The 23,628-nt window shown below is 39.9% G+C and overlaps 1 protein-coding gene across 2 annotated transcripts in view; it reads left to right on the forward strand.

The window, feature by feature from the left end:
• LOC128649094 (mixed lineage kinase domain-like protein) overlaps positions 1 to 23,628 on the forward strand; it is a 92,817-nt gene that overhangs the window by 35,246 nt on the left and 33,943 nt on the right. For both annotated transcript variants that reach the window (XM_053702162.1, XM_053702171.1), the window contains exons 7-8: positions 11,448 to 11,596; positions 14,687 to 14,736. In XM_053702162.1, the coding sequence (XP_053558137.1) occupies positions 11,448 to 11,596; positions 14,687 to 14,736 (199 nt within the window). The remainder of the gene's footprint in view (positions 1 to 11,447; positions 11,597 to 14,686; positions 14,737 to 23,628) is intronic.

Genomic DNA, 23,628 nt, shown 5'->3' on the forward strand with positions numbered 1-23,628 from the left:
TTTTGTGCTCCAATAACCATTATTATTGTGCTTTGTTATAGATAATTTTTGCACCTTGTAGAGCCCTTTTTTGTGTGTGTAACTGCTTCTACAACTGGTAGAGAATAGATTTATAATGCTGTTCTCCACTTTAACTATGGAGAACTTTAAGGTAGGAACTTGCAGGAGAACTTGCAGTCCTCCACAGGAGAATATAAATGATACATTTGTAACTAGGAGAATTATGAGGAGAACTATATGAAATACGACTAAAAAGATCTAATTTAACCCTTTTTTTGGAGAACATGTTCTCCAAGGAGAGTTAGAACAGAGTAGGAGAATTTTACAGTCGAACTTGCCCAATTTTAGGAGTATTTTTGAATGATAAATAGGAGAATTATTTCCCATGAGAACTTTTAGGAGAAAATATAGGAGAATTGGAATGATAAATAGAGCCCTAAGTATCCCTCCTTTTTTCCCTCACTGTAGTTCTTTGCCTTTTCTACTAGAGGGCCAGGATAAAGGTGTCCTGTTTTTTATGAGAATGTCAGGAATAACTACTTTATTTTTCCCCCCAATGGCTAGTTCCTGAAAGAGGGGGATTTAGGTGAGTACAGGCTGTGCAAAGTGAATCTCTTCCCTGGATTTGTGGTCACAAGCCGGCCACAAGTGTTGTTGGGATAGTTCCTTAGCCTCCTCCTGTTTAGCCATGAAGATGTACTCCCTCATTATATCCTCTTACAGTACAGGATGGGTTTCTACTGCACCCTGTAGATTCTGCAGCTAAAGTGTAAAAGCAGTGTAGTGGGATCTTGCTGTGGGGTAAGTACCCTGGTCTCACATAGCCCACAGGCTACATACAGGTACATACCTAGTACTTTGGCCAGACATGCACTTTAGTTTTTATCCTATACTAAAGATTCCCCATTTTCCTTGGTGACTTTGCTGTGCAAGAGGTTTGTGCACAGTTTATAGGTTTGTGCACAGGAGGGGACAGAGTGTTTTAATGTGGAGATATTGCCTTAAGATTTTTTTTTGGGTCCCTTGGTGAGTGTGAAGAGGGGGTTCTCAGATGTTTTTTACACAGTGGGAGTGTGTTTGCCTTAGGAGCCCATTTTAAGGTATCAACTCCTTTAAATCCCTCTGCTCAGGCAGCAATCGGGTTACTAAGCACTCTGCTTGTCTTTCTCCTTTCAGGAGCGCAGAGGAAGCAGCTTGTCCTCTGTAAGAGCGGGGACAGGGCGCACGTCACAATCTTTTATTATGACCTTATGGGGTTGTCATGTTCCTTGTTCAAAGAAGGATTGCCTGGTATTTCGGGGCTGGACTGACCTTACTCAGTGGGATCAGACTGATATACTTCAGGAAAGTTCTCCTTTGTGAAAAGCACAATTGGGCTAAAAGAGGATGCTCCTAGGTGGTAACTTGCTATAGAACAAACTACTGAGCTCTTGTTCATTCCTAGTAGAGCACTTCTTTCTGTGTGCACTTCAGACTCTTGTTAGCGAGAAAGGAGTTGCCTATTTTTCCTCCACAAGAGGGCTTTTGGCACACTCCCCACCTGCACCTAACTTTGCACTGTCTTTGGCAGGAGCAATAGCGCTACAGCCATCACTTGCTCTGTGGATCATTCTTGTGGCACTGGAGGGGGTAAGATTCCTTTACCGGAGCAGGGGGGGGGGCATTATTTGAATCGATCACAGTAATTAATGTATTTGACTGTAATTTTTGGGCAACTTTGTTAGTAGTTACTAACGGGTCTTTTCACTTTGCTTACTTCTTGGGGTGGTTAATAGGGTGCCTATTCATGTTCTTTACATCTTTGGGGGTTTAAAGGAGGTTTTAGGATCTCCTTTTCTCTCAAAGATGCATTTAACCCTTTTCACACTGTGGGTGTCATAGCATTGTGTTCACAATGCTAGTTTCCTTACTTCTCTCATTATTGTTTATATTATGGAGCAGACTGGTGCTGCAGCTACCGGGCTTGACCCATCTAAAGGAAGTCCTACTGATTTTACACTTCCCATAAAGAAGTGTTTAGTTTGCAAATTGTTTTTTGTCTATCCACCTGCACAGCTTTGCAGCACTTGCCTAAGCATTGTTCTGCAATCTCAATTAGCAGTTCTTAGCACAGCGTCTACTGTAGGCCCGCCACCTGTATACGTTACTCAGGGTGGCTTACTGAATTTGACCCAGACTTTAAAAATCTGCTCAGAAGACAGATTCCTCCAAGTCCACCAGGAGCCTAAATCCAGTCTGTAACAAATCCGAGCAGACCAAGAAGTCTGTCCCCTTTACAAAGTCTGCATGAAGGTGTGGCCCCCGATCCGAACTTTACTCTGGTAGGGGGCAGATTAAGGCTTTTTAAAAGGCCTGGTCTTGATCCGTTCAGGATCCTTGGTGCTGTAAATTGTATCTCAGGGATACAGAATAGTTTTCCAGTCTCCCTCCACGGGAGAGGTTCATTTTGTCTCACATCTCAAAAAGACCAGAAAAGAGAGCTGCTTTCTTTCAATGTGTAAGGGATCTGGAGGATATGGGTGTCATTGTCCCAGTTCCGTTGGCAGATCAAGTAAAAGGTTTTTATTTCAATCTGTTTATCGTTCCAAAAAAAGAGGGCAAATTCAGGCCCATTCAAGACTTAAATACTTTTGAACAAGTTTTTGAGAGTACCTTCCTTCAAGATGGAAACTATGAGGTCTGCTGTGCCTCTAGTCCTTCAGGGTCAGTTAATGTCAACAGTAGATATGAAAGACACTTATCTGCACATTCCGATCCACAAGGAACATCATCTGTTTCTTTGCTCTTGTATTTCTAGACAGATCAATTTATAGCTCTGCCCTTTAGGTCTTGCCACTACCTCCAGGATTTTTACATATATCTCTGCCAAGGCTGGAGTACCTTTTTTCAAATTTACTGATATGGAGGGGGTGGCTGACTCCTTTTTCCTGTGCCTGATTGTTTGATTGCTGTTCCCCACTCTGTCTTTCTACTACCCAAACAAAGTGTGTCCATTCTGGGAGTAATCATAGACTCGTTACCTATTTTTGACAGATCAACGCAAACTCTTGCTACAGTCAGCCTGTCTGAAGCTTCAATCACTTTCACATTCTTCTGTCACTCAGTGCATTATGGTCGTGGGTCTGATGGTGGGGCTTTATACCCCATGTCATTTGCAAAGTTTCATTTGCAGCCTCTTCAGGTTTGCATGCTGAGACAATGGAATAGAAATTACTCCAACCTGTTTCAGTTAGTGCATTTGGATTAATCTGTAAGATTTTTCGGGGTGGACGTCTCCCATTCCGGTGTCTCTGGGTATGACCTTCGTCCAAGGTGGAAAATAATCACCACGGATGCCAGCTTGTCAGGATGGAGAGCGGTCTGGGGCTCAGGGTGTTTGGTCTCCTCAAGAAACACTACCAATGATTGTCCTGGAGCTCTGAGAAATCTTCAGGGCTTTCTAGTCATGGCCACTGCTCTGCTCAGTTCCCTTCATTCACTTTCAGTCAGACAATATCACGGCAGTGGCCTACATCAACCATCAAGGGGGTACCTGCATTTCTTTAGAGATGTAAGAGGTCTCTCACATCTTGAGTTGGGCAGAGGTCCATCGATGCACCATTTCAGCCATTCACATACCATGGATTGACAACTGGGAACCAGATTATCTGAGTCATCAGATGTTGCACTCAGGGGAATGGTATCTCCACCAGAAAATCTTTGATCAGTTAGTAGACCGTTGGGGCTGTGCAGTGCTCCTCAGTGGCGACTTCCACATTGTCAGGATCTGCTTACTCAAGGTCCATTTTTTTATAAACCTCTCCAGTCTCTCAGTTTAACTGCTTGCAGATTGAAAAAGTTTCTGAATCTGTGATTGAGATTTTGATTCAGGCTCCTAAACCTGTTGCCAGAAGAATTTACCACATGGTGTGGAAAGCATATGTATCTTGGTATTCTGATCAGGGTTATCCTTGGTATTCTGTTAGAATTCCCTGTATTTTACAATTTCTTCAGAATGGCCTAGATAAGGGTTTATCGGCTAGTTCTATTAAGGATCAAATTTCCTGCACTGTTATTGCTGCTTTTTATCTTGGCTGCCAAATTAGACTCCCCTGTCTTCTACCCTTGCTTGTAGCAGAGTGTGTAATGCTGCTTACTACTTATGGCAAACTGGAGAACATCACCAGAGAGAGACAAGTTGCAGTCCCAGTAGGATGATGTCATCATTCCCTATTTAACTGCCTCAGTCCTGTTTGCCTTTGCCCTTGCGTTATCTCTGACTTCTCTTTGAGTTCCTGTGTTCCTGACTCTGTGTATAACATGGCTTGTTTGACGTCCCTTCTGGTTCTTGATCCCTGGCTTGTTCCTGACTTCGCTTATCTTCATGTTCCTGACCCCGGCTCGTCTGACTACTTGCTTTGGTTCCTGACCCGGCTCGTCTGACTACCCGCACTGGCTTCGACTCCGGGCTTGTCATTTGACTTTGGACTCTTTTTTTATTATTTTTTGTTATTTTTTTTTTAATGTCAGGGAACCAGGAATCAGACAGAGACGTGAAATGCTAAATTAATCACACCTTTGTTAAAAAAATAGTCCAAAAAGAATAATCGTGGAAATAGTACATTATGTTTGTTTTAAAAATGTCCAGTGTCAAGTTTAAACTTAAATGCAGATTAATATACTCAACTGAGATAGACAAAATAAGAAAAATTTAAATCAAGCCATCCATATTCTCTATTAAAGTTTTTTATTTTCTCCGTTACAGAGTTTTTAGTAAGAATATAAATAAAATCCAGATGATTCTTATACATTTTATATATTGTTAATCTTTTAAGTTTTTTAGTATATTGTTCCCACAAAACAAAGATTTCATCATAAATATCCATTTTGTTATTTTTAAGGTAGTAATATTCTCCTAATTCCATGAATTAGGATACCCTCCTAACCCATAATATAAAAGATGGGACTTTTTTGCTTCTCCAATTTTATTGCTATTAGATATTCTTTTTTTTTTTTTGAAAATTGTTATTTATTGAGGTAAAAGGAAAAACTTAACATACAGGAACCCATCTGCACAGTTTAGGTACATAATACAATGCCATTACAGAAGTTAACAACATTAGATATATAGAGATACATGTATGTATAGACATAAATTATCCTATTCAGGAACAAATGGTTACTAGAGATAGAAAAATAATGATGTTATTGAAATACAATCTGTGCAGAGGTATAAAGGACCTCTTTTTTTTATTTTGTAATCCAAACAGTAACTATTATATCACCATATGTCAGAATGGGTAACTGTGCGGATTCAGAGATAGGCAAGGTGTCCATACATGGACACTGGTGTCCGTGACTGGACCTTGCAGTGTCCACCACCCGTTTTGGGGAGGGAGGAGTAGGACCCAAGCAGCACCACAATTAGTAGCGGGAAAGTGAGGGAAGAAGCAAGCTGCCTGCAGTCAACTAACCGTGAGTCGTGACCTGTCCCAATTCCTTGATCTGTGCTGCAGCGTGGTGCTGGTGTCTGTTTGTAGAAGACCGCTGCCTACTCTGACAAACCTTACGTAACCAAGTAAGTAACCATCCATGATGATCATGCAATTAACATCAAGGTGGGTGGGTTTGGTCAGGAGTTGCAGACTCTCAATATAACCAAAAAAATATAAAATAAAAGCAGTCTTTATATAAATGTTATTTAAAACTTGTTTGATTAGATGACTAATTTGTACTTGTGAAACTAGACCAGGGGCGTCAAACGTGCAGCCCATTTGACAGTAAAGTGTTGCTCTCCTGACTTATAGAAACATAGAATGTGTTGGCAGATAGGAAGCATTCGGGCTACCTAGTCTGCCCAATTTATTGAATACTTTCATGAGTTCCTGGCCTTATCATATATCTAGCATAACCTTATGCCTATCCCATGCATGTTTAAACTATTTCACTGTCTCTACCACTTCTGCTGGATGGCTATTCCACCATGTATCCACTACCCTCTCTGTAAAGAGTGTTTTTTGATGTTTTTAATTTGAAATGTACCTTGGTGTCCTTCATTAACGTCTGTACTTTGGAAAATGTCCGCCACAGCCTTGGTCCATGCCTATCTCTGTGCGGATTAAAGGGGGATATGGGAATCAGTGGGCCATAGCCACTCTTGATATGGGGGGAAGGGGGGGCGGGCTAGTATAGTGGAAAATGACCTGAAATAAAGAGCTATCAGCTGTAAGGCTCAGTATGTAAGGTATCCAGAGAGAAAGTTGCTCGTCAAATAATCAACAAATAGGCGACCCAGGGAAGATGAGTGAGTCTAAAAACCGTTGCTCCATAACCCTGTCCGCCTGCTCTGAGCAGGCGGACAAACATTGCCAAAAATCAACCCTATCGAGTACAATCGGGTTGATTGACACCTCCCTGCTATCGGACAATTGGCTGCAAATCTGCATGGGGCGGCGTTGCACCAGCAGCACACAAGAGCTGCTGGTGCAATGCTAAATACGGAGAGCGTATTTCTCTCCGCATTCAGTGAGATCTGGCGGACCTGATCCGCACTGTCAGATCAGGTCCGCTAGACCTTTTAGGTTAACACCACAAAGACCCTAAGTGTTTTGCACATGATCATTTTGGCATTGGCCACTATTTTTTAATATTATTGCAAAGAGACCGGTCACTATCTTATTTATTGTCCATTTTATATAATAAATGTATTTATTATTATATATCCTTGAGTATTATCATTACTGACCAATATTATTATCCAAAATTGCTTCAAATAAGTGCATTTTCCATAAAGTGTGTTATTCACATTTACAATATATTATTCCTACGCCCTATAGCTGTGAGCACTTCTATATACCAAATACTGTCTATCGTTCCCAAGAAAAAGGTCTTGTGGACTCTCACCACTATTAGAAAGAAAACATAATTTCCCTAATAAATTGATTTCTTTCTTGGTGGTGAGAGTCCATGAACCCGTCCAGTTTTTCTTATGGCGACAGTTCTAGTTTGCACCTCTTTACCCTACTATCTTTCATATTTCTTCCTCCTATCCTTGGCTATACATACTACTCGGAGGGAAAGGGAAGTAGTAGAACTACTTCAAGCTCTGGTGTAGGGTGTCTTTGCCTCCTCCTGGTGGCCAGGTGATGTACTTCCCAAGAGTAAGCTCTCGTAGACTCACCACCGAGAAAGAAATTAATTTATCTGGTAAGAATAAATTTATGTTTTTTTACATAAAAAAATATTTTAATATGTTTAACTGCAGCTATTTCATATACAAGTTAGAAAAAATTGTAATATGTCCCTTTAAACAGAAAACACTTTATCGATACTTTTTTTATAGGGACGCTGTATAACCTTGAGTCTCAGATTCATTGAGGCTGCCTGTTAAAGTTTGTTTTATACAGACATAGTGTACATAAACAATTAATCACTGTGTTACATGTTTTAAAGCACTCTCTTCGTATTTTGTATGCAGCCAAGTGCCATGTTCGCAAAATGTTTTGCAACCCAGGGAAATACCATTTAAAGAACCCTATTGAGTAGTATTTATCTTATCTCCTTTGCTGTGACCAGTTTCAGTTAGATATAGATTATAACTGATCATTAGTAGCATGTTGTGGGGTCACTGAAATCTACAGTATCCACTCCACCCTTTTTGTGGATAGTATATGCAATGTAAAATATTGAAGTACATTGCAAAGATATTTTATGACACATAAATATTTTTGGATTAATTAATTTAGCTGTTTAATGTCCCTTTAAATTGTCTCTTCTAAATATGTAACAAACTATCGCCTAGATTACGAGTTTTGCGTTAGAAGCTATGCGGTGCTAACGAGCAGTTTCTGCTCACCGCTCACCTACAGACAACGCTGGTATTACGGGTTTTTACAAACCCGGCGTTAGCCACAAAAAAGTGAGCGGAGAGCAAAATTTAGCTCCACATCTCACTCTAATACCAGCGCTGCTTTCGTTAGCGGTGAGCTGGTAAAACGTGCTCGTGCACAATTTCCCCATAGGAATCAATGGGGGAGAGCTGGCTGAAAAAAAGCCCAACACCTGCAAAAAAGCAGCGTTCAGCTCCTAGCGCAGCCCCATTGATTCCTATGGGGAAAGAAAATTTATGTCTACACCTAACACCGTAACATGAACCCAGAGTCGAAACACCCCTAATCTTACACTTATTAACCCCTAATCTGCCGCCCCCGACATCGCTGACACCTGCATTATATTAACCCCTAATCTGCCGCTCCGGACACCGCCGCCACCTACATTATACTTATTAACCGCTAATCTGCTTTCCCCAACATCGCTGACACCTACATTATATTTATTAAACCCTAATCTGCCACCCCCAATGTTGCAGCCACCTACCTACACTTATTAACCCCTAATCTGCCGCCCCCAACGTCGCCGCCACTATAATAAAGTTATTAACCCCTAAACCTAAGTCTAACCCTAACCCCCCTAACAAATATAATTTAAATAAATCTAAATAAAATTACTACAATTAACTAAATTATTCCTATTTAAAACTAAATACTTACCTGTAAAATAAACCCTAAGATAGCTACAATATAACTAATAGTTACATTGTAGCTAGCTTAGGGTTTATTTTAATTTTACAGGCAACTTTGTATTTATTTTAACTAGGTACAATAGTTATTAAATAGTTATTAACTATTTAATAACTACCTAGTTAAAATAAAGACAAATTTACCTGTAAAATAAAACCTAACCTGTTACAATTACACCTAACACTACATTACAATTAAATTAATTACCTAAATTAAATACAATTAATTACAATTAAATAAAATTATCTAAAGTACGAAAAAAAAACCACTAAATTACAGAAAATAATAAAATAATTACAAGATTGTTAAATTAATTACACCAAATCTAATCCCCCTAATAAAATAAAAAAGCCCCCCAAAATAATAAAAAGCCCTACCCTACACTAAATTACAAATAGCCCTTAAAAGGGCCTTTTGCGGGGCATTGCCCCAAAGTAATCGGCTCTTTTACCTGTAAAAAAAAAGTACAAATCCCCCCAACATTAAAACCCACCACCCACACAACCAACCCTACTCTAAAACCCACCCAATCCCCCCTTAAAAAACACTAACACTAACCCCTTGAAGATCACCTTACCTGGAGATGTCTTCACCCAAACGGGCCGAAGTCCTCAATGAAGCCGGGAGAAGTCTTCATCCAACCGGGCAGAAGTGGTCCTCCAGACGGGCAGAAGTCTTCATCCAGACGGCATCTTCTATCTTCATCCATCCAGCGCGGAGCGGGTCCATCTTAAAGACATCCGACGCGGAGCATCCTCTTCTTTCCACGGCCGACGACTGAATGAAGGTTCCTTTAAATGACGCCATCCAAGATGGTGTCCCTTCAATTCCGATTGGCTGATAGAATTCTATCAGCCAATCGGAATTAGGTAGAAAAAATCCTATTGGCTGATGCAATCAGCCAATAGGATTGAGCTTGCATATTATTGACTGATTGGAACAGCCAATAGAATGTGAGCTCAATCCTATTAGCTGTTCCAATCAGCCAATAGGATTGAAGTTCAATCCTATTGGCTGATTGCATCAGCCAATAGGATTTTTTCTACCTTAATTCCGATCGGCTGATATAATTCTATGAGTCAATCGGAATTGAAGGGACGCCATCTTTGATGACATCATTTAAAGGAACCTTCATTCCGTCTTTGGCCGTGGAAAGAAGAGGATGCTCCGCGTCGAATGTCTTGAAGATAGACCCGCTCCGCGCCGGATGGATGAAGATAGAAGATGCCGTCTGGATAAAGACTTCTGCCCAGTTGGATGAAGACTTCTCCCGGCTTCGTTGAGGACTTCGGCCCGGTTGGGTGAAGACCTCTCCCGGTAAGGTGATCTTCAAGGGGTTAGTGTTAGGTTTTTTAAGGGGGGATTGGGTGGGTTTTAGAGTAGGGTTGGTTGTGTGGGTGGTGGGTTTTAATGTTGGGGGGGGATTTGTACTTTTTTTTTACAGGTAAAAGAGCTGATTACTTTGGTGTAATGCCCCGCAAAAGGCCCTTTTAAGAGCTATTTGTAATTTAGTGTAGGGTAGGGCTTTTTATTATTTTGGGGGGCTTTTTTATTTTATTAGGGGGATTAGATTAGGTGTAATTAGTTTAAAAGTCTTGTAATTATTTTATTACTTTCTGTAATTTAGTGGGGGGGGGGGTTTCCGTACTTTAGATAATTTTATTTAATTGTAATTAATTGTATTTAATTTAGGTAATTAATTTGTAGTGTAGTGTTAGGTGTAATTGTAACTTAGGTTAGGTTTTATTTTACAGGTAAATTTGTCTTTATTTTAACTAGGTAGTTATTAAATAGTTAATAACTATTTAATAACTATTCTACCTAGTTAAAATACATACAAAGTTGCCTATAAAATTAAAATAAACCCTAAGCTAGATACAATGTAACTATTAGTTATATTGGAGCTAGCTTATGGTTTATTTTATAGGTAAGTATTTAGTTTTAAATAGGAATAATTTAGTTAATTGTAGTAATTTTATTTATATTTATTTAACTTATATTTAAGTTAGGGGGGTGTTAGGGTTAGGGTTAGACTTAGGTTTAGGGGTTAATAACTTTATTATAGTGGCGGCGATGTTAGGGCCGGCAGATTAGGGGTTAATATTTAAATAGTGTTTGCGATGTGGGAGCGTGGCGGTTTAGGGGTTAATATATTTATTATAGTGGTGGCGGTGTCCGGTTCGGCAGATTAGGGGTTAAAATATTTATTAGAGTGTTTGTGATGTTGGGGGCCTCGGTTTAGGGGTTAATAGGTAGTTTATGCGTGTTAGTGTACTTTTTAGCACTTTAGTTAAGAGTTTTATGCTACGGCGTTGTACCATAAAACTCTTAACTACTGACTTTAAAATGCGGTACCAGTCTTGACAGGAGAGGGTCTACCGCTCACTTTTTGTCAGACTCGTAATACCAGCGCTATGAAAGTCCCATTGAAAATATAGGATATGCAATTGACGTAAGTGGATTTGCGGTATTTCCGAGTCTGCCCAAAAAAGTGAGCGGTGAGCCTCTCATTTCAAGACTCGTAATACCAGCGGGCGTTAAAAAGCAGCATTAGGACCTCTTAACGCTGCTTTTTAAGGCTAACGCAAGACTCGTAATCTAGCCGTATTTTAATTAATTATATATAAAAAATAGATCTAGATGTAGTAATGTTAAGTAAAGTCTCCAGACGTAGATGACAATGAAATCAGATAATTAATTGTAATGATGTAGTCTCTTCTGGGGAAAAAATACCTCAGAAATCATTCAGTGTAATACTCCTCAGCATGATGCCTTTGGGATAGAATAGAAACAACTTCCAGAATTGTTTCAATATGTTATTGACAGTGCCTGCATGATCTGATATGATCTCTGTTACAGCCTTTTCTTTTTTTTCTTTCTTTTCTTCAGTTGGCTGGATTTGAGCTCTCAAAAACGGAGTCATCCATGAGAAAAACTCCTAATGCAGATAAACGCAATGAAAATACTGACTTGGCATACATCGCACCAGAGGCCTTGAAGAGTATCACAGCATATAACAAGAGTAGTGAGATATATAGGTCAGTATGGGCTATTATTCAAAAGCATTATCTATTAAATAATACATGAATCTTGTATGGTACTCAAAGATGTTTGTTTTAATTTGTTTAATTCTGATTTCATTCTGATCTTTAATAACTGGATAATCAAGAAAATTCTGTCAATTAAACAAGTAAACAATCTCTTATCTAAACAAGTAATTCTGGAAGCTTATGACTATAAGATTTATAAAACAAACAGACTAAATGATTATATTAAACTATGGGGGAAATTTATGGGGCCTGAATACAAAAATCAAATAAACCAGATAGTCTGTGTGGATTATGATAAATGGAATTTTTAGTGATTTGGAAGAGGAGGGGAGAGGGGGTGGCAGAGAAGATATATATTTATTTATTATTATTATTTTTTTTTTTTTTTTCTCACCTAGAATTGTAGATTAGGTAGAAATAATATCAGAAGGGATAGAACCAGGACATTTTGCTTTGTTAGCAATAAGATGTGATAATGATAAAACTTAATTGACTGCAGGGCCGTTTCTAGGGACGGGCAGACCGGGCAGTGGCCCGGGGCGTAATAAGGAGCAGTGGGGAGCACTTTTAAAAAATGTTTTTTGTTTTTTTTTGATTGTGTTAAAGTGGCAGTGCTTGCTTGCTTGATAAACTACTGGTATAGCAAAGGTTAAAATACACAGATCACAAGCATATACATTAATATATATATATATTTGAAAGGAAGCTGTTATGTTAATTGGCTACATTGGATGCCAATCATACTAATGGAGCAACAAGATCACAAAGGGGGCGTGTTAAGACCGGATAACTACTTAGAGCTAAAACTGAAAGTAAAAAGGAGAGGAATCACCCTGAGGGAAGCAGTCTCCTATGAGTCCCATCTCAGTGATCTTTGTCACTAAAGAGGTGATGTTTTATGCATATGACAAATTATTCATGGTCTTTACATAATGATATGTACATATTTTTTTGTTTTACTGAGCTAATTAAAAAAGGTGCTTTATAAAAATTGGGTTTCCACATACTAAGGAACAGGTTTTCTGTTAAGGACTGTTGAATTAAAAAAAAATCTTTTTGACATTATGCCTTTTTTTTAATTTATTTACTTATTGTTTACAAATGCTTAATAGTGATGGGTGTGTGTGTCATTTACTCCATAATGACAATGGCACGTTTTCACAAACTCACATGTGAGTGCTTGTGTCTGCTATTACTGCCTGAGTGTGTGTGTGTATGCCTATCTATCCCTGCCTGTGTGTGTCTCTGCTATTAATGCCTGAGTGTGTGTGTGTATGCCTATCTATCCCTGCCTGTGTGTGTGTATCTGCCTATCTATTCCTACCTGTGTGTGCATGCCTCTGTCTATTACTGCATGTGAGTGCATGCCTCTGTCTATTACTGCCTGTGAGTGCATGCCTCTGTCTATTACTGCCTGTGAGTGCATGCCTCTGTCTATTACTGCCTGTGAGTGCATGTCTCTGTCTATTACTGCCTGTGAGTGCATGTCTCTGTCTATTACTGCCTGTGAGTGCATGTCTCTGTCTATTACTGCCTGTGAGTGCATGTCTCTGTCTATTACTGCATGTGAGTGAATGTCTCTGTCTATTACTGCCTGTGAGTGCATGCCTCTGTCTATTACTGCCTGTGTGTGAATGTCTCTGTCTATTACTGCCTGTGAGTGCATGCCTCTGTCTATTACTGTCTGTGAGTGCATGCCTCTGTCTATTACTGCCTGTGAGTGAATGTCTCTGTTACTGTCTGTGAGTGCATGTCTCTGTCTGTTACTGTCTGTGAGTGCATGTCTCTGTCTGTTACTGCCTGTGTGTGCATGTCTCTGTCTGTTACTGTCTGTGAGTGCATGTCTCTGTCTGTTACTGCCTGTGAGTGCATGCCTCTGTCTGTTACTGCCTGTGACTGCATGTCTCTGTCTGTTACTGCCTGTGACTGCATGTCTCTGTCTATTACTGCCTGTGAGTGCATGTCTCTGTCTATTACTGCCTGTGAGTGCATGTCTCTGTCTGTTACTGCCTGTGTGTGAATGTCTCTGTCTGTTACTGCCTGTGAGTGCATGTCTCTGTCTGTTACTGCCTGTGAGTGCATGCCTCTGTCTATTACTGTCTGTGAGTGCATATATCTGTCTATTACTGCCTGTGTGTATAGTATATTTGAAAACTAAACAGCTATTACAGTTCTTTATCAAATTATTTAAGTGCAAAAATCTCATAGACTTTAATAGTGAATTTTGTAAAAAAAAATTGTTATAACTTTTCTAAATAGTTGTAATAGACCCCTAAATATGTTACAAATACACCCAGTGACATATTGCAATCCTGTAAAAAATCTTACCTGATGACTTTTCTGCAAAGTTCAACTTTAAAGTCTATTGGAAGTTTTGTAGATACATATTGGATAAGAATTTAAAGGGATTGATATGCATTAAACAAATAAATATGCATAGCTATAAGAAAAGTATAAATATAATGGCAATTAGTAAAAGATATAAAGATATTTTTAGATAATATCAATATAGTTGGAGTAAACATTGTAGTAGAAAAAGGACATATTTAAAGGGATAGGAAAGTCAAAATTAAACTTTCATAATTCTGGATACACCAAAAAATGTTAAGACAATTCTAATATTCTTGTTCTCTTGGTATCCATTGTTGAAAAGCATATGTACATATCCTTAGCAGCACCAATGCACTACTAGGAGCTAACTGGTGGTTGGCCGCAGCACACATTTGTCTCTTGTCATTTGCTTACCAGATTTTTTTCAGCTAGGTCCCAGTAGTGGACTGCTGCTTTGGAGCTGACCTCTAAATGACAGAGTGACATGTAAGGTCTAGGAGGGGACTTTAGAATCTGTGAGGGGGGCGCATTTTGGAATTTTTGCCCTGGGAACCAGATTCTCTAAAAACTGCCGTGATTGACTGTACAAGATATTTATATGTAAGCTCTGCAATCAAGCTCCAAAATGTATCTGATCAATGTATATTTGTATATGGAATTGTTAAACTCTTTTTGTAATTTATGATTTAAAGCACTTTTTTTTTCTCTTTTTTTATTTAATTATTTTTTCGTCTGTCTTTTTTTTAGCCTCGGAGTTGTGTTGTGGGAGATTGCAAGTGGATTAGTTCCGTTACAGAGTAAGTTACAAGACTGATATTGACAGTACACAGTTGTAATGGTATTATGCATTGCTAATACAATATGAATATTATGCCAAAATCCATAAAAACTTGATTTGGAATATCTGATTAAATGGACCTAATCGTTGAATAGCACATCTGTACATTTATACTCAGCTAAAAGTATTTTCCACTGAAGCAGGGGACTCTGGGTAAGGATTTGTTGGCTGAGGTTTTCTTTGGAAAAATCTGCCAGCTTGCTGTTAAGTATCACTTCCCTTCCCACAATCCCCAGTCATTCTCTTTGCCTTTGATGCAAGGTGAAGTTTTGGTGTCTGAAGAAGATTTTCTTCAATCAAGATTTTATTATTTTGAAAGTCAGAGTAGGTTTGCTCTGATCTTTCCTCTCATGATAGGGTCTAGCTGTGTCCACGTCAGTCTCTTCAGTAGGGCAGTGGTGGCTTTCAAGCAGTTTGGAACTTGTGAGGTGGGCTTCACTGCATTTCCCTTACAAATTGCTGCCCTGTTATAGAAAGCCAGAGTAGGTTTACTCTGTCCTTTCTTCTTTCCACAGGTCTCAGTGAGGAGTGGCTTCCTCTCATGCCGGGTGAGCTTTCCTCCTGCCGGACAGTCAAGGGTGCAGGTAAATGCCATTATTGGTTTCTTATGGGAAGACCTCTGGCACTACAGCTATTTTTAGTCTGCACTTTATATGGGACTTTTACATTCCTGAAGTTCAGGATGCATAAAGGCAGTTAGCAGGCACTGTGTGATGTAAAAGATTAAGAGAGATGATTCTTTAAGATACGAGATGTTTTAAATTCTTAAGAATCATTGGTGGCTCAGTATGTTATTTTAGGTTTTGCCCTGTTAATCTGGTAGAGTGAAGCCGGTCGGACTTAATAGGTACGTGGTAATTTTCTATCAGTGTTTTTCACGATTGGCTGGAAAAATTGCCGTTTGTATGAGAATTTCTTATGGCCGCCGGGACCGCCTTTGACGTCATAGGAGAGGCAGATCCTTCTCTAAGGCGGCAGGGAATGCTAAAGCGCGCGGTTTTTCATTAATGACTTAGATATAAGTATTTAGCTTCCTGTGTGATAGGAGTCCGGAGCTGCTCCATTATATTCATCTGACTCGCAATTAGCTCAGTGTCGCAGAGGGGGCAGGTATTTGCCTCAGCTATATCACTGAGGTGTAGAGGCTGTTATAAGAGGTTTTGTAGATTATTCTCCTAAAAGAAAAACTTTGCTGCTTGAAAAATTTGCATTTGCGGCAATTCAAATTTATATATTTGACAAAGTCTGTTCTATATCCCTGTTAAGGGATTTTGATCATTCTGAGAATCACAATCTTAAAGATATCAAAATATTATTTTTATTTTTTTCTGTGTGTTTGTGTGTGAAATTTACTTGCAATAGTCTGTGCCTTCTGTAGAGTGCAAACTTTGTTTTGAAAACCAAGTGGAACCTCCTTTGCCCTTTTGTTCTTCTTTTATTGAAAGAACTTTAATGTACAAAGATAGACTTTTTGTTTCCAAGCCACCATTCTTTCAGGTTGATGCTGTTCAGGTAATGTCACAGCCTTCTCCTCAAGAGTCCCAAACTTTGTTGTCGTCACATGCAGTGCCCTGCGGTTCCTCACAATCTTCTGGAGGAGTGTATTTGCATGCTGAAATTGCTGCCCAAGTATCCTCTGCGGTGTCTGAGGCATTAGCTGCCATTTCAATGCTTTAGGGAAAACTCAAGAGGAAAATTAGAGAATCAGATAGTAAGGTTTCTGATCCTGTTCAGGCTAAGCAAGTAGCTTTTTCCTCATAAGTCTGAAGAGGAGGATACTTAGGTACCCTCTGAGGGTGAGATCTCAGATTCAGATAGTATAATTCCTTCTCCTTATGCTGAAGTTGTTTCCTTCAGATTTAAGCTTGAACACCTTTGTTTTGTTAAAGGAGATTTTGGCTACTTTGGACGACTCTTATACCCCTGTCGTTGTCAACCCTAGCAAATGAAATAGATACTTCTGGGGAGGTGTTTTCTGTGCCAGACCGTGCTACAGAGATTATTACCCAGGAATGGGAGAGACCTGGAATTCCTTTTTCTCACTCTCCGGTTTTTAGAAAAATGTTAGGATTAAGGCACTTTAGTTAGCTAATTCCTTTATTACCGACACCTCATTGCAGGTTATTAAGTTGGGAGCCAAAATCTCTTGTTTCGCAATTTTGGCACTTGGAGTGTTATGGCTGAAATCTTGGTCAGCTGATGTTTCCTCTAATTCTAAGCTTTTGGCGATTCCTTTTTAAGACCTTGTTTGGACCGGGGTTGGCAGAAATTATTTCCGATATCACGGGGGGTAAAGGATCTTTTTGGCCACAAGATAGGAAGAATAGGCCGAAAGGACGTCAGAGTAATTTTTGTTCCTTTCGTAACTTCAGAGGTAAGTCTTCCCCCTACTCTAACAAGCAGGAACAGACCAAGCCTTCTTGGAAACCCAGTCAGTCTTGGAACAAGAGGAAGCAATCTAAGAAGCCCGCAGCTGATTCTAAGGCAGCATGAAGGGTTTACCCCTAATCCGGGATCAGATCAAGTGGGGGACAGACTGTCTCAGTTTTCTCAAGCATGGATACGAGATGTCCCAGACCCGTGGGCCGTGGAGATAGTATCCCAAGGTTACAAGAGAGAATTTAAGGCATTTCCTCCCAGGGGCAGATTCCACCTCTCAAGATTATCTGTAGACCAGATAAAAAGAGAGGCGTTCTTAAAATGTGTACAGGATCTTTCCCTCCTGGGAGTGATAGTTCCAGTCTCAGTACAGGAACAGGGTCTAGGGTTCTATTCCAGCCTGTTTGTGGTTCCCAAAAAAGAGGGAACTTTCAGGCCTATTCTAGATCTAAAGTTCCTCAACAAGCTTCTCAGAGTGCCGTCCTTCAAAATGGAGACTATTCTTTACATTCTTCCTCTAGTGCAAGAGGGTCAGTTCATGGCGACCATAGACCTGAAGGATGCGTACCTCCACGTTCCCATTCACAGGGATCATCAAAAATTTCTGAGGTTTGCCTATCTGGACAAACACTTTTAGTTTGTGGCTCTTCCATTTGGCCTTGCCACAACTCCCAGAATTTTCTGAAAGATCCTGGGAGCTCTGTTGGCAGTAATTCGGTCTTGGGGAATTGCAGTGGCACCTTCAAGCGCCATCTTTTGAACTAGCAAAATCTCACACAGAGATTGTTCCAACGGATGGAAGGTGAATTTGGAAAAGAGTTCCCTTGTTCTGGCTACAAGGGTGGTCTTCTTAGGAACCATTATAGATTCCCTATCAATGAAAATATTTCTGCCGGAGGTCGGAAGAGCCAAGATTCTTTCCTCTTGCCTATCTCTTCAGTCTGCTCTACGGCCATCAGTGGCCCAATGTATGGAGGTAATTGGTTTGATGTTAACTTCCATGGACATTTCCCTTTGCTCGATTCTATTTGAGAGCTCTACAGTTATGCATGCTCAGTCAATGGAATGGGGATTATGCAGACCTGTCTCAGAGGATAGTTCTGGATCAATCGACAAGAGACTCTCTGCCATGGTGGCTGTCTCAAGAACATCTGTCCCAGGGAACATGCTTTCGGAGACCCTCATGGGTGATTGTGACCACGGATGCCAGCCTGCTGGGCTGGGGAGCAGTTTGGGACTCGTTAAAGGCGCAGGGATTTTGGTATCAGGAGGAATCTGCTCTCCCCATAAACATATTGGAGTTGAGTGATATTCAACGCCTTGATGGCTTGACCTCAGCTGGCTTTAGCCCAGTTTATCAGGTTCCAGTCAGACAACATAACCTTAGTGGCTTACATCAACCACCAGGGGGGAACTCAGAGTTCCTTAGCCATGAAGGAGGTGGCTTGAATCATTCAGTGGGTGGAATCTCACAATTGCTGTCTATCTGCCTTCCACATTCCGGGAGTGGACAACTTGGAAGCGGATTTCCTAAGCAGACTGACTTTTCATCCCGGGGAGTGGAAACTCCATCCGGAAGTGTTTTCCAGATTAACTATCAAATGGGGGGGATTGGATCTGATGGCGTCTCGACAGAACGCCAAGCTTCCAAAGTACGATTCGAGGTCAAGGGATCCTCAGGCCTTCCTGATAGATGCAATTCCTTAGAACTTCAGGTTGGCATACCTTTTTCCTCCATTTGCTCTCCTTCCGCAAGTCATTGCTCGGATCAAGCAGGACAGAGCGTTGGTGATTCTAATAGCTCCTGCGTGGCCTTGTAGGATCTGGTAGGCAGACCTAGTGGAAATGCCGTGTAGACTTCCTCTGAGGAAGGACCATCTACTTCAGGGTCCTTTTCTTCATCCAAATCTCATTTCTCTGAAGCTGACTGCTTGGAGATTGAACACTTAATTTTATCTAAGCTTGGTTTTTCCGAGTTGGTCATTGAGACCATGATTCAGGCTTGTAAGCCTGATACTGGAAAGATTTACCATAAGATATGGCGTAAATATCTTTATTGGTGTAAATCTGAGGGATACTCTTGGAGTAGAGTCAGGATTCCAAGAATTTTATCTTTTCTCCAGGAAGGTTTGGAGAAGGGAATGTCTCAGTATTCTGATAGGTCAGATTTCTGCTCTATCTATTTTGCTGCACAAGCGTCTGGCGGACGTGCCAGATGTGCAATCTTTTTGTCAGGCCTGGGTCAGAATCAGGCCTGTGTTTAAATCTGTTGCTCCACATTGGAGTCTTAACCTTGTTCTTAAAGTTTTGCAACAGGCTCCGTTTGAGCCAATGCATTCCATAGATATTAAATTGTTATCTTGTAAGGTTTTGTTTCTTACTGCTATCTATTCTGCTCAGAGGGTTTCAGAACTCTCAGCTTTGCAGTTTGATTCTCCTTATCTCATATTTCATGCTGATAAGGCAGTTCTTCGTACCAAGTTTGGTTTTCTTCCTAAGGTGGTTTCGGATAGAAATATTAATCAGGAAATTGTTGTTCCTTATGAGAAGAAGGATTAGGACAGAGAGAAGGAACGTTTGTTGCACAACATAGATGTGGTGCATGCTCTTAAATTCTATTTGCAGGCGACTAAGGACTTTCCCTAGTCTTCTGCATTGTTTGTTTTTCTGGGAAACATAAGGGTCAGAAAGCTACTGCTACTTCTCTTTCTCTATGGTTGAGAAGTATTATTCGTTTGGCATATGAGCCTCCTGAGAGAATCACAGCTCACTCCACTAGGGCTGTTTCTTCTTCTTGGGCTTTCAAAAATTAGGCCTCTGTGGAACAGATTTGCAAGGCTGTAACTTGGTCCTCTTTGCATACTTTTTTTCAAATTTTATAAATTTGATACTTTTGTCTTGGCTGAGGCTGTCAGGTTAGGAAAAGTCCAGAAGAAGACCCAAATGCTAGGGCGAACTTAAACAACACCCTTGCACTCTGAGTTTAATCCAGGACGTGACCCCACGACAACCTCTAAAAAACAATGTACTTACGATATGGAGCAGGGTTAGCCCGAGTCCAAAGTAATTCAAGATATCAGCCAAATAGACTTCTGAGTAAGGAACTGGTTACAGGAAAAGTCTTCCACAGAATCAGGAGAGCAGGGATATTCACTTATACTCAGACAGAGGAAGGGTAAACAAGAAAAAGTTAATAATGCAGGAGTAGGTAACTTGTTATCAGGCAGTTTGAGGGTTAATACTGTGTAGTCAGTCCTTGAAGAGTTTGGCAACAGGTTATCAGGCAGTTTGTAGGTTTATACTGAATAGGCAGTACATGCAGAGTTAGATAAAAGGATAACAAGTAGTTTGAGGGTTAATACAGATTAATCAGTACTTGCAAGGATTGGCAACAGGTTGTCATGCAGTTTGAGAGTTTCACAGAATAGACAGTCTTTGCAATGTTTGGCAACAGGATATCAAGCAGTTTGAAGGTTTACACTGAATTACCAGTATTTGCAGAGTTTTGGCAACAGGTAAACATGCAGTGTGAGAGTTTCACAGAATAGACAGTCTTTGCAATGTTTGGCAACAGGATATCAAGCAGTTTGAAGGTTTACACTGAATTACCAGTATTTGCAGAGTTTTGGCAACAGGTAAACATGCAGTGTGAGAGTTTCACAGAATAGACAGTCTTTGCAATGTTTGGCAACAGGATATCAAGCAGTTTGAAGGTTTACACTGAATTACCAGTATTTGCAGAGTTTTGGCAACAGGTAAACATGCAGATTGAGAGTTTCACAGAATAGACAGTCTTTGCAATGTTTGGCAACAGGATATCAAGCAGTTTGAAGGTTTACACTGAATTACCAGTATTTGCAGAGTTTTGGCAACAGGTAAACATGCAGATTGAGAGATTCACAGAATAAATAGTATTTGCAATGTTCGGCAACAGGTTATCAGGAAGTTAGAGGATTAACCCAGGATAGTCAGTCTTTGCAGAGTTTGGCAGTTAGAGAGATTCCACAGCGAAGTCCTCACAGGAGCCACAAAGAGAAACAAACAAACGGGCACTGAGGAAACAGGAAGCCCGGAATAAAAAGCCTGGTAGTGACATCATCAGGAAGGGGCGGCTCAGACTACCTGTCAATCAAGCACACAGAGAGGACAGCTGGAGCTTCCCAGCGGCTGAGCGTGACAAGAAGTTTCCCAGCGTTTCTTCTTTGAGAGACCAGAAGAGGTCCAGCAAGGATCTGGCTCAGCATCTGGCAGCTTCATCAGGATGCCAAGTTGACCTTTTTACAGTCTGAAGAAGCTTGATCAGGAATGGTCTTTGTGGAAGGGTAGCAGTCAAGAAATACCTTTTTCAGAAGGGGAGCAGGGTGAAAAGGCTAAAATATTATAAAGCTCACAAAGATTGGAATGAAGATCAGTGGAAAAGAGTATTATGGAGTGACAAATTCAAGTTTTAAATATTTCAGTCCAATCATTGACAATATGTGAGAAGAAGAGTTGGAGAGAGATGGAGAGAGATGGAAGAATGAGTGTTGCGGCCTTCAGTGAAACATGGTGGAGGGTCTGTCCTGATTTGGGGCTGCTTTTCTGCAAAAAATTGAATATGGATGGTCATTAAAACTTTGCTAAAACAACCAATATTTTAGTGGCCTAAGACTTTTGCACAGGCTTTTTTACCTTGGGACTATCCGTAATAGTGTTATAAGGGGTACCCCTTTAGGATAATTTACCTTCTATAATCAGTGGAGCTCCAAATCTTAATTTACTCATTTTGAATAAACAAACATAATGGTATATTAATAAACGTTACTGTGTTTGAGAACCTGAAACGCCTCTCCTCTATTGCTTTTCAGTTTATATATGTATTTTTGCCTAACATAAGTTGTGCTGGATAGGATTCCTTTTCTCTTTCAATTTTTTGATAGTATCCTTTATATCTCCGTGCACTGGATGCCCCTATATATACTTTAAAAACGTTTTTTCCATCACTTACTAGCTGTTTGAATTACACCTTTTGGAGCTGAAGCCACTTTTTCCTTTTTGATATACATGTATCTATGTATGTGTGTGTATATGTATATATGTGTGTGTATATATGTATGTATGTGTGTGTATATATATATATATATATATATATATATATATAGTGCCCTCCACTAATATCGGCATCCTTGGTTAATATGAGCAAAGAAGAATGTGAAAAAATGTCTTTAAGGTTTAACCTTTTGATCTTTTATTCAAAAAATACTCTGCAATCGTGGATATGAAACAATTGAAAACACAACACAGGTTTATGCAAAAAAAAAAAAGGAGAACATTTCTCCATACAGAGTCTCTCCAGATCCTTTAAATTTTGAGGTTGATGCTGGTGAACTCTCCTCTTCATTTCACCCCACAGGTTTTCTAATGTCTAAGTCAGGGGACTGGGATGGCCATTGCAGGACCCTGATTTTGTGGTCAGTAAACCATTTTTGTGTTGATTTTGATATGTTTTGGATCGTTTGTCCTGCTGGATGATCCAACCACGGCCCATTTTAAGCTTTCTAGCAGAGGCAGTCAGGTGTTTATCAAATATCAACAAATATTAAATGGAGTTCATGCTGCCATGTATCTTAACACAATGTCCAGGTCCTCTGACAGAAAAACAGCCCCAAAACATTAAAGATCCACTACCATATTTAACCGTGGGCATGAGGTACTTTTCCATATGACTAGCTCTCTGTTTGTTTATTGCCAAAAAGCTCTATTTTGGTTTCATATGACCATAGAACCTGATACAATTTGAAGTTCCAGTAGTGTCTGGCAAACTGAAGACACTTGACTTTTATTGTTTGGAATGGTTTCAAGAAAAAAAATCTGCTACTCTCAAACAACTTGTGGTGATGTAGGCAAAGTCGAATTGTAGTTCTGGAGACTTTCTGACCCCAAGATGCAACTAACTTCTGCAATTCTCCAGCTGTGATCCTTGGAGAAATTTTGCCACTTGTACCATCCTCTTCACAGTGCGTTGAGAGAATGTAGACACACGTCCTTTTGCAGGTTGATTCATAACATTTCCAGTTGACTGGAACTTCTTAATTATTGCCCTGATGGTGGAAATTGGCATTTTCAATGCTTTTGCTATTTTCTTATAGCCACTTCCTATTTTGCGAAGCTTAACAACCGTTTGCCGCACATCACAGCTATATTCCTTGGTCTTACCCATTGTGATGAATGACTAAGGGAATTTGGCCTATGTGTTGCCTCATATTTATACCCCTGTGAAATAGGAAGTCGTGGTTGAACAATTTAATTTTCCTAGTCATCAAGGTATACTAAAAAATGTAAAATATCAATGGGAATATACTTGAAATATTTTTCTCATATAAATTTATAGGGGTGCCAATAATTGTGCCACACGTAATTTTTGACAATATTTTAATAAATACATCTTTGCTAAATGTATAACAACCAGGATGCCAGCAGGGGCAATAAATAT

Source organism: Bombina bombina, chromosome 1 (genome assembly GCF_027579735.1).
Source record: "Bombina bombina isolate aBomBom1 chromosome 1, aBomBom1.pri, whole genome shotgun sequence".
Lineage (NCBI taxonomy): Eukaryota > Metazoa > Chordata > Amphibia > Anura > Bombinatoridae > Bombina > Bombina bombina.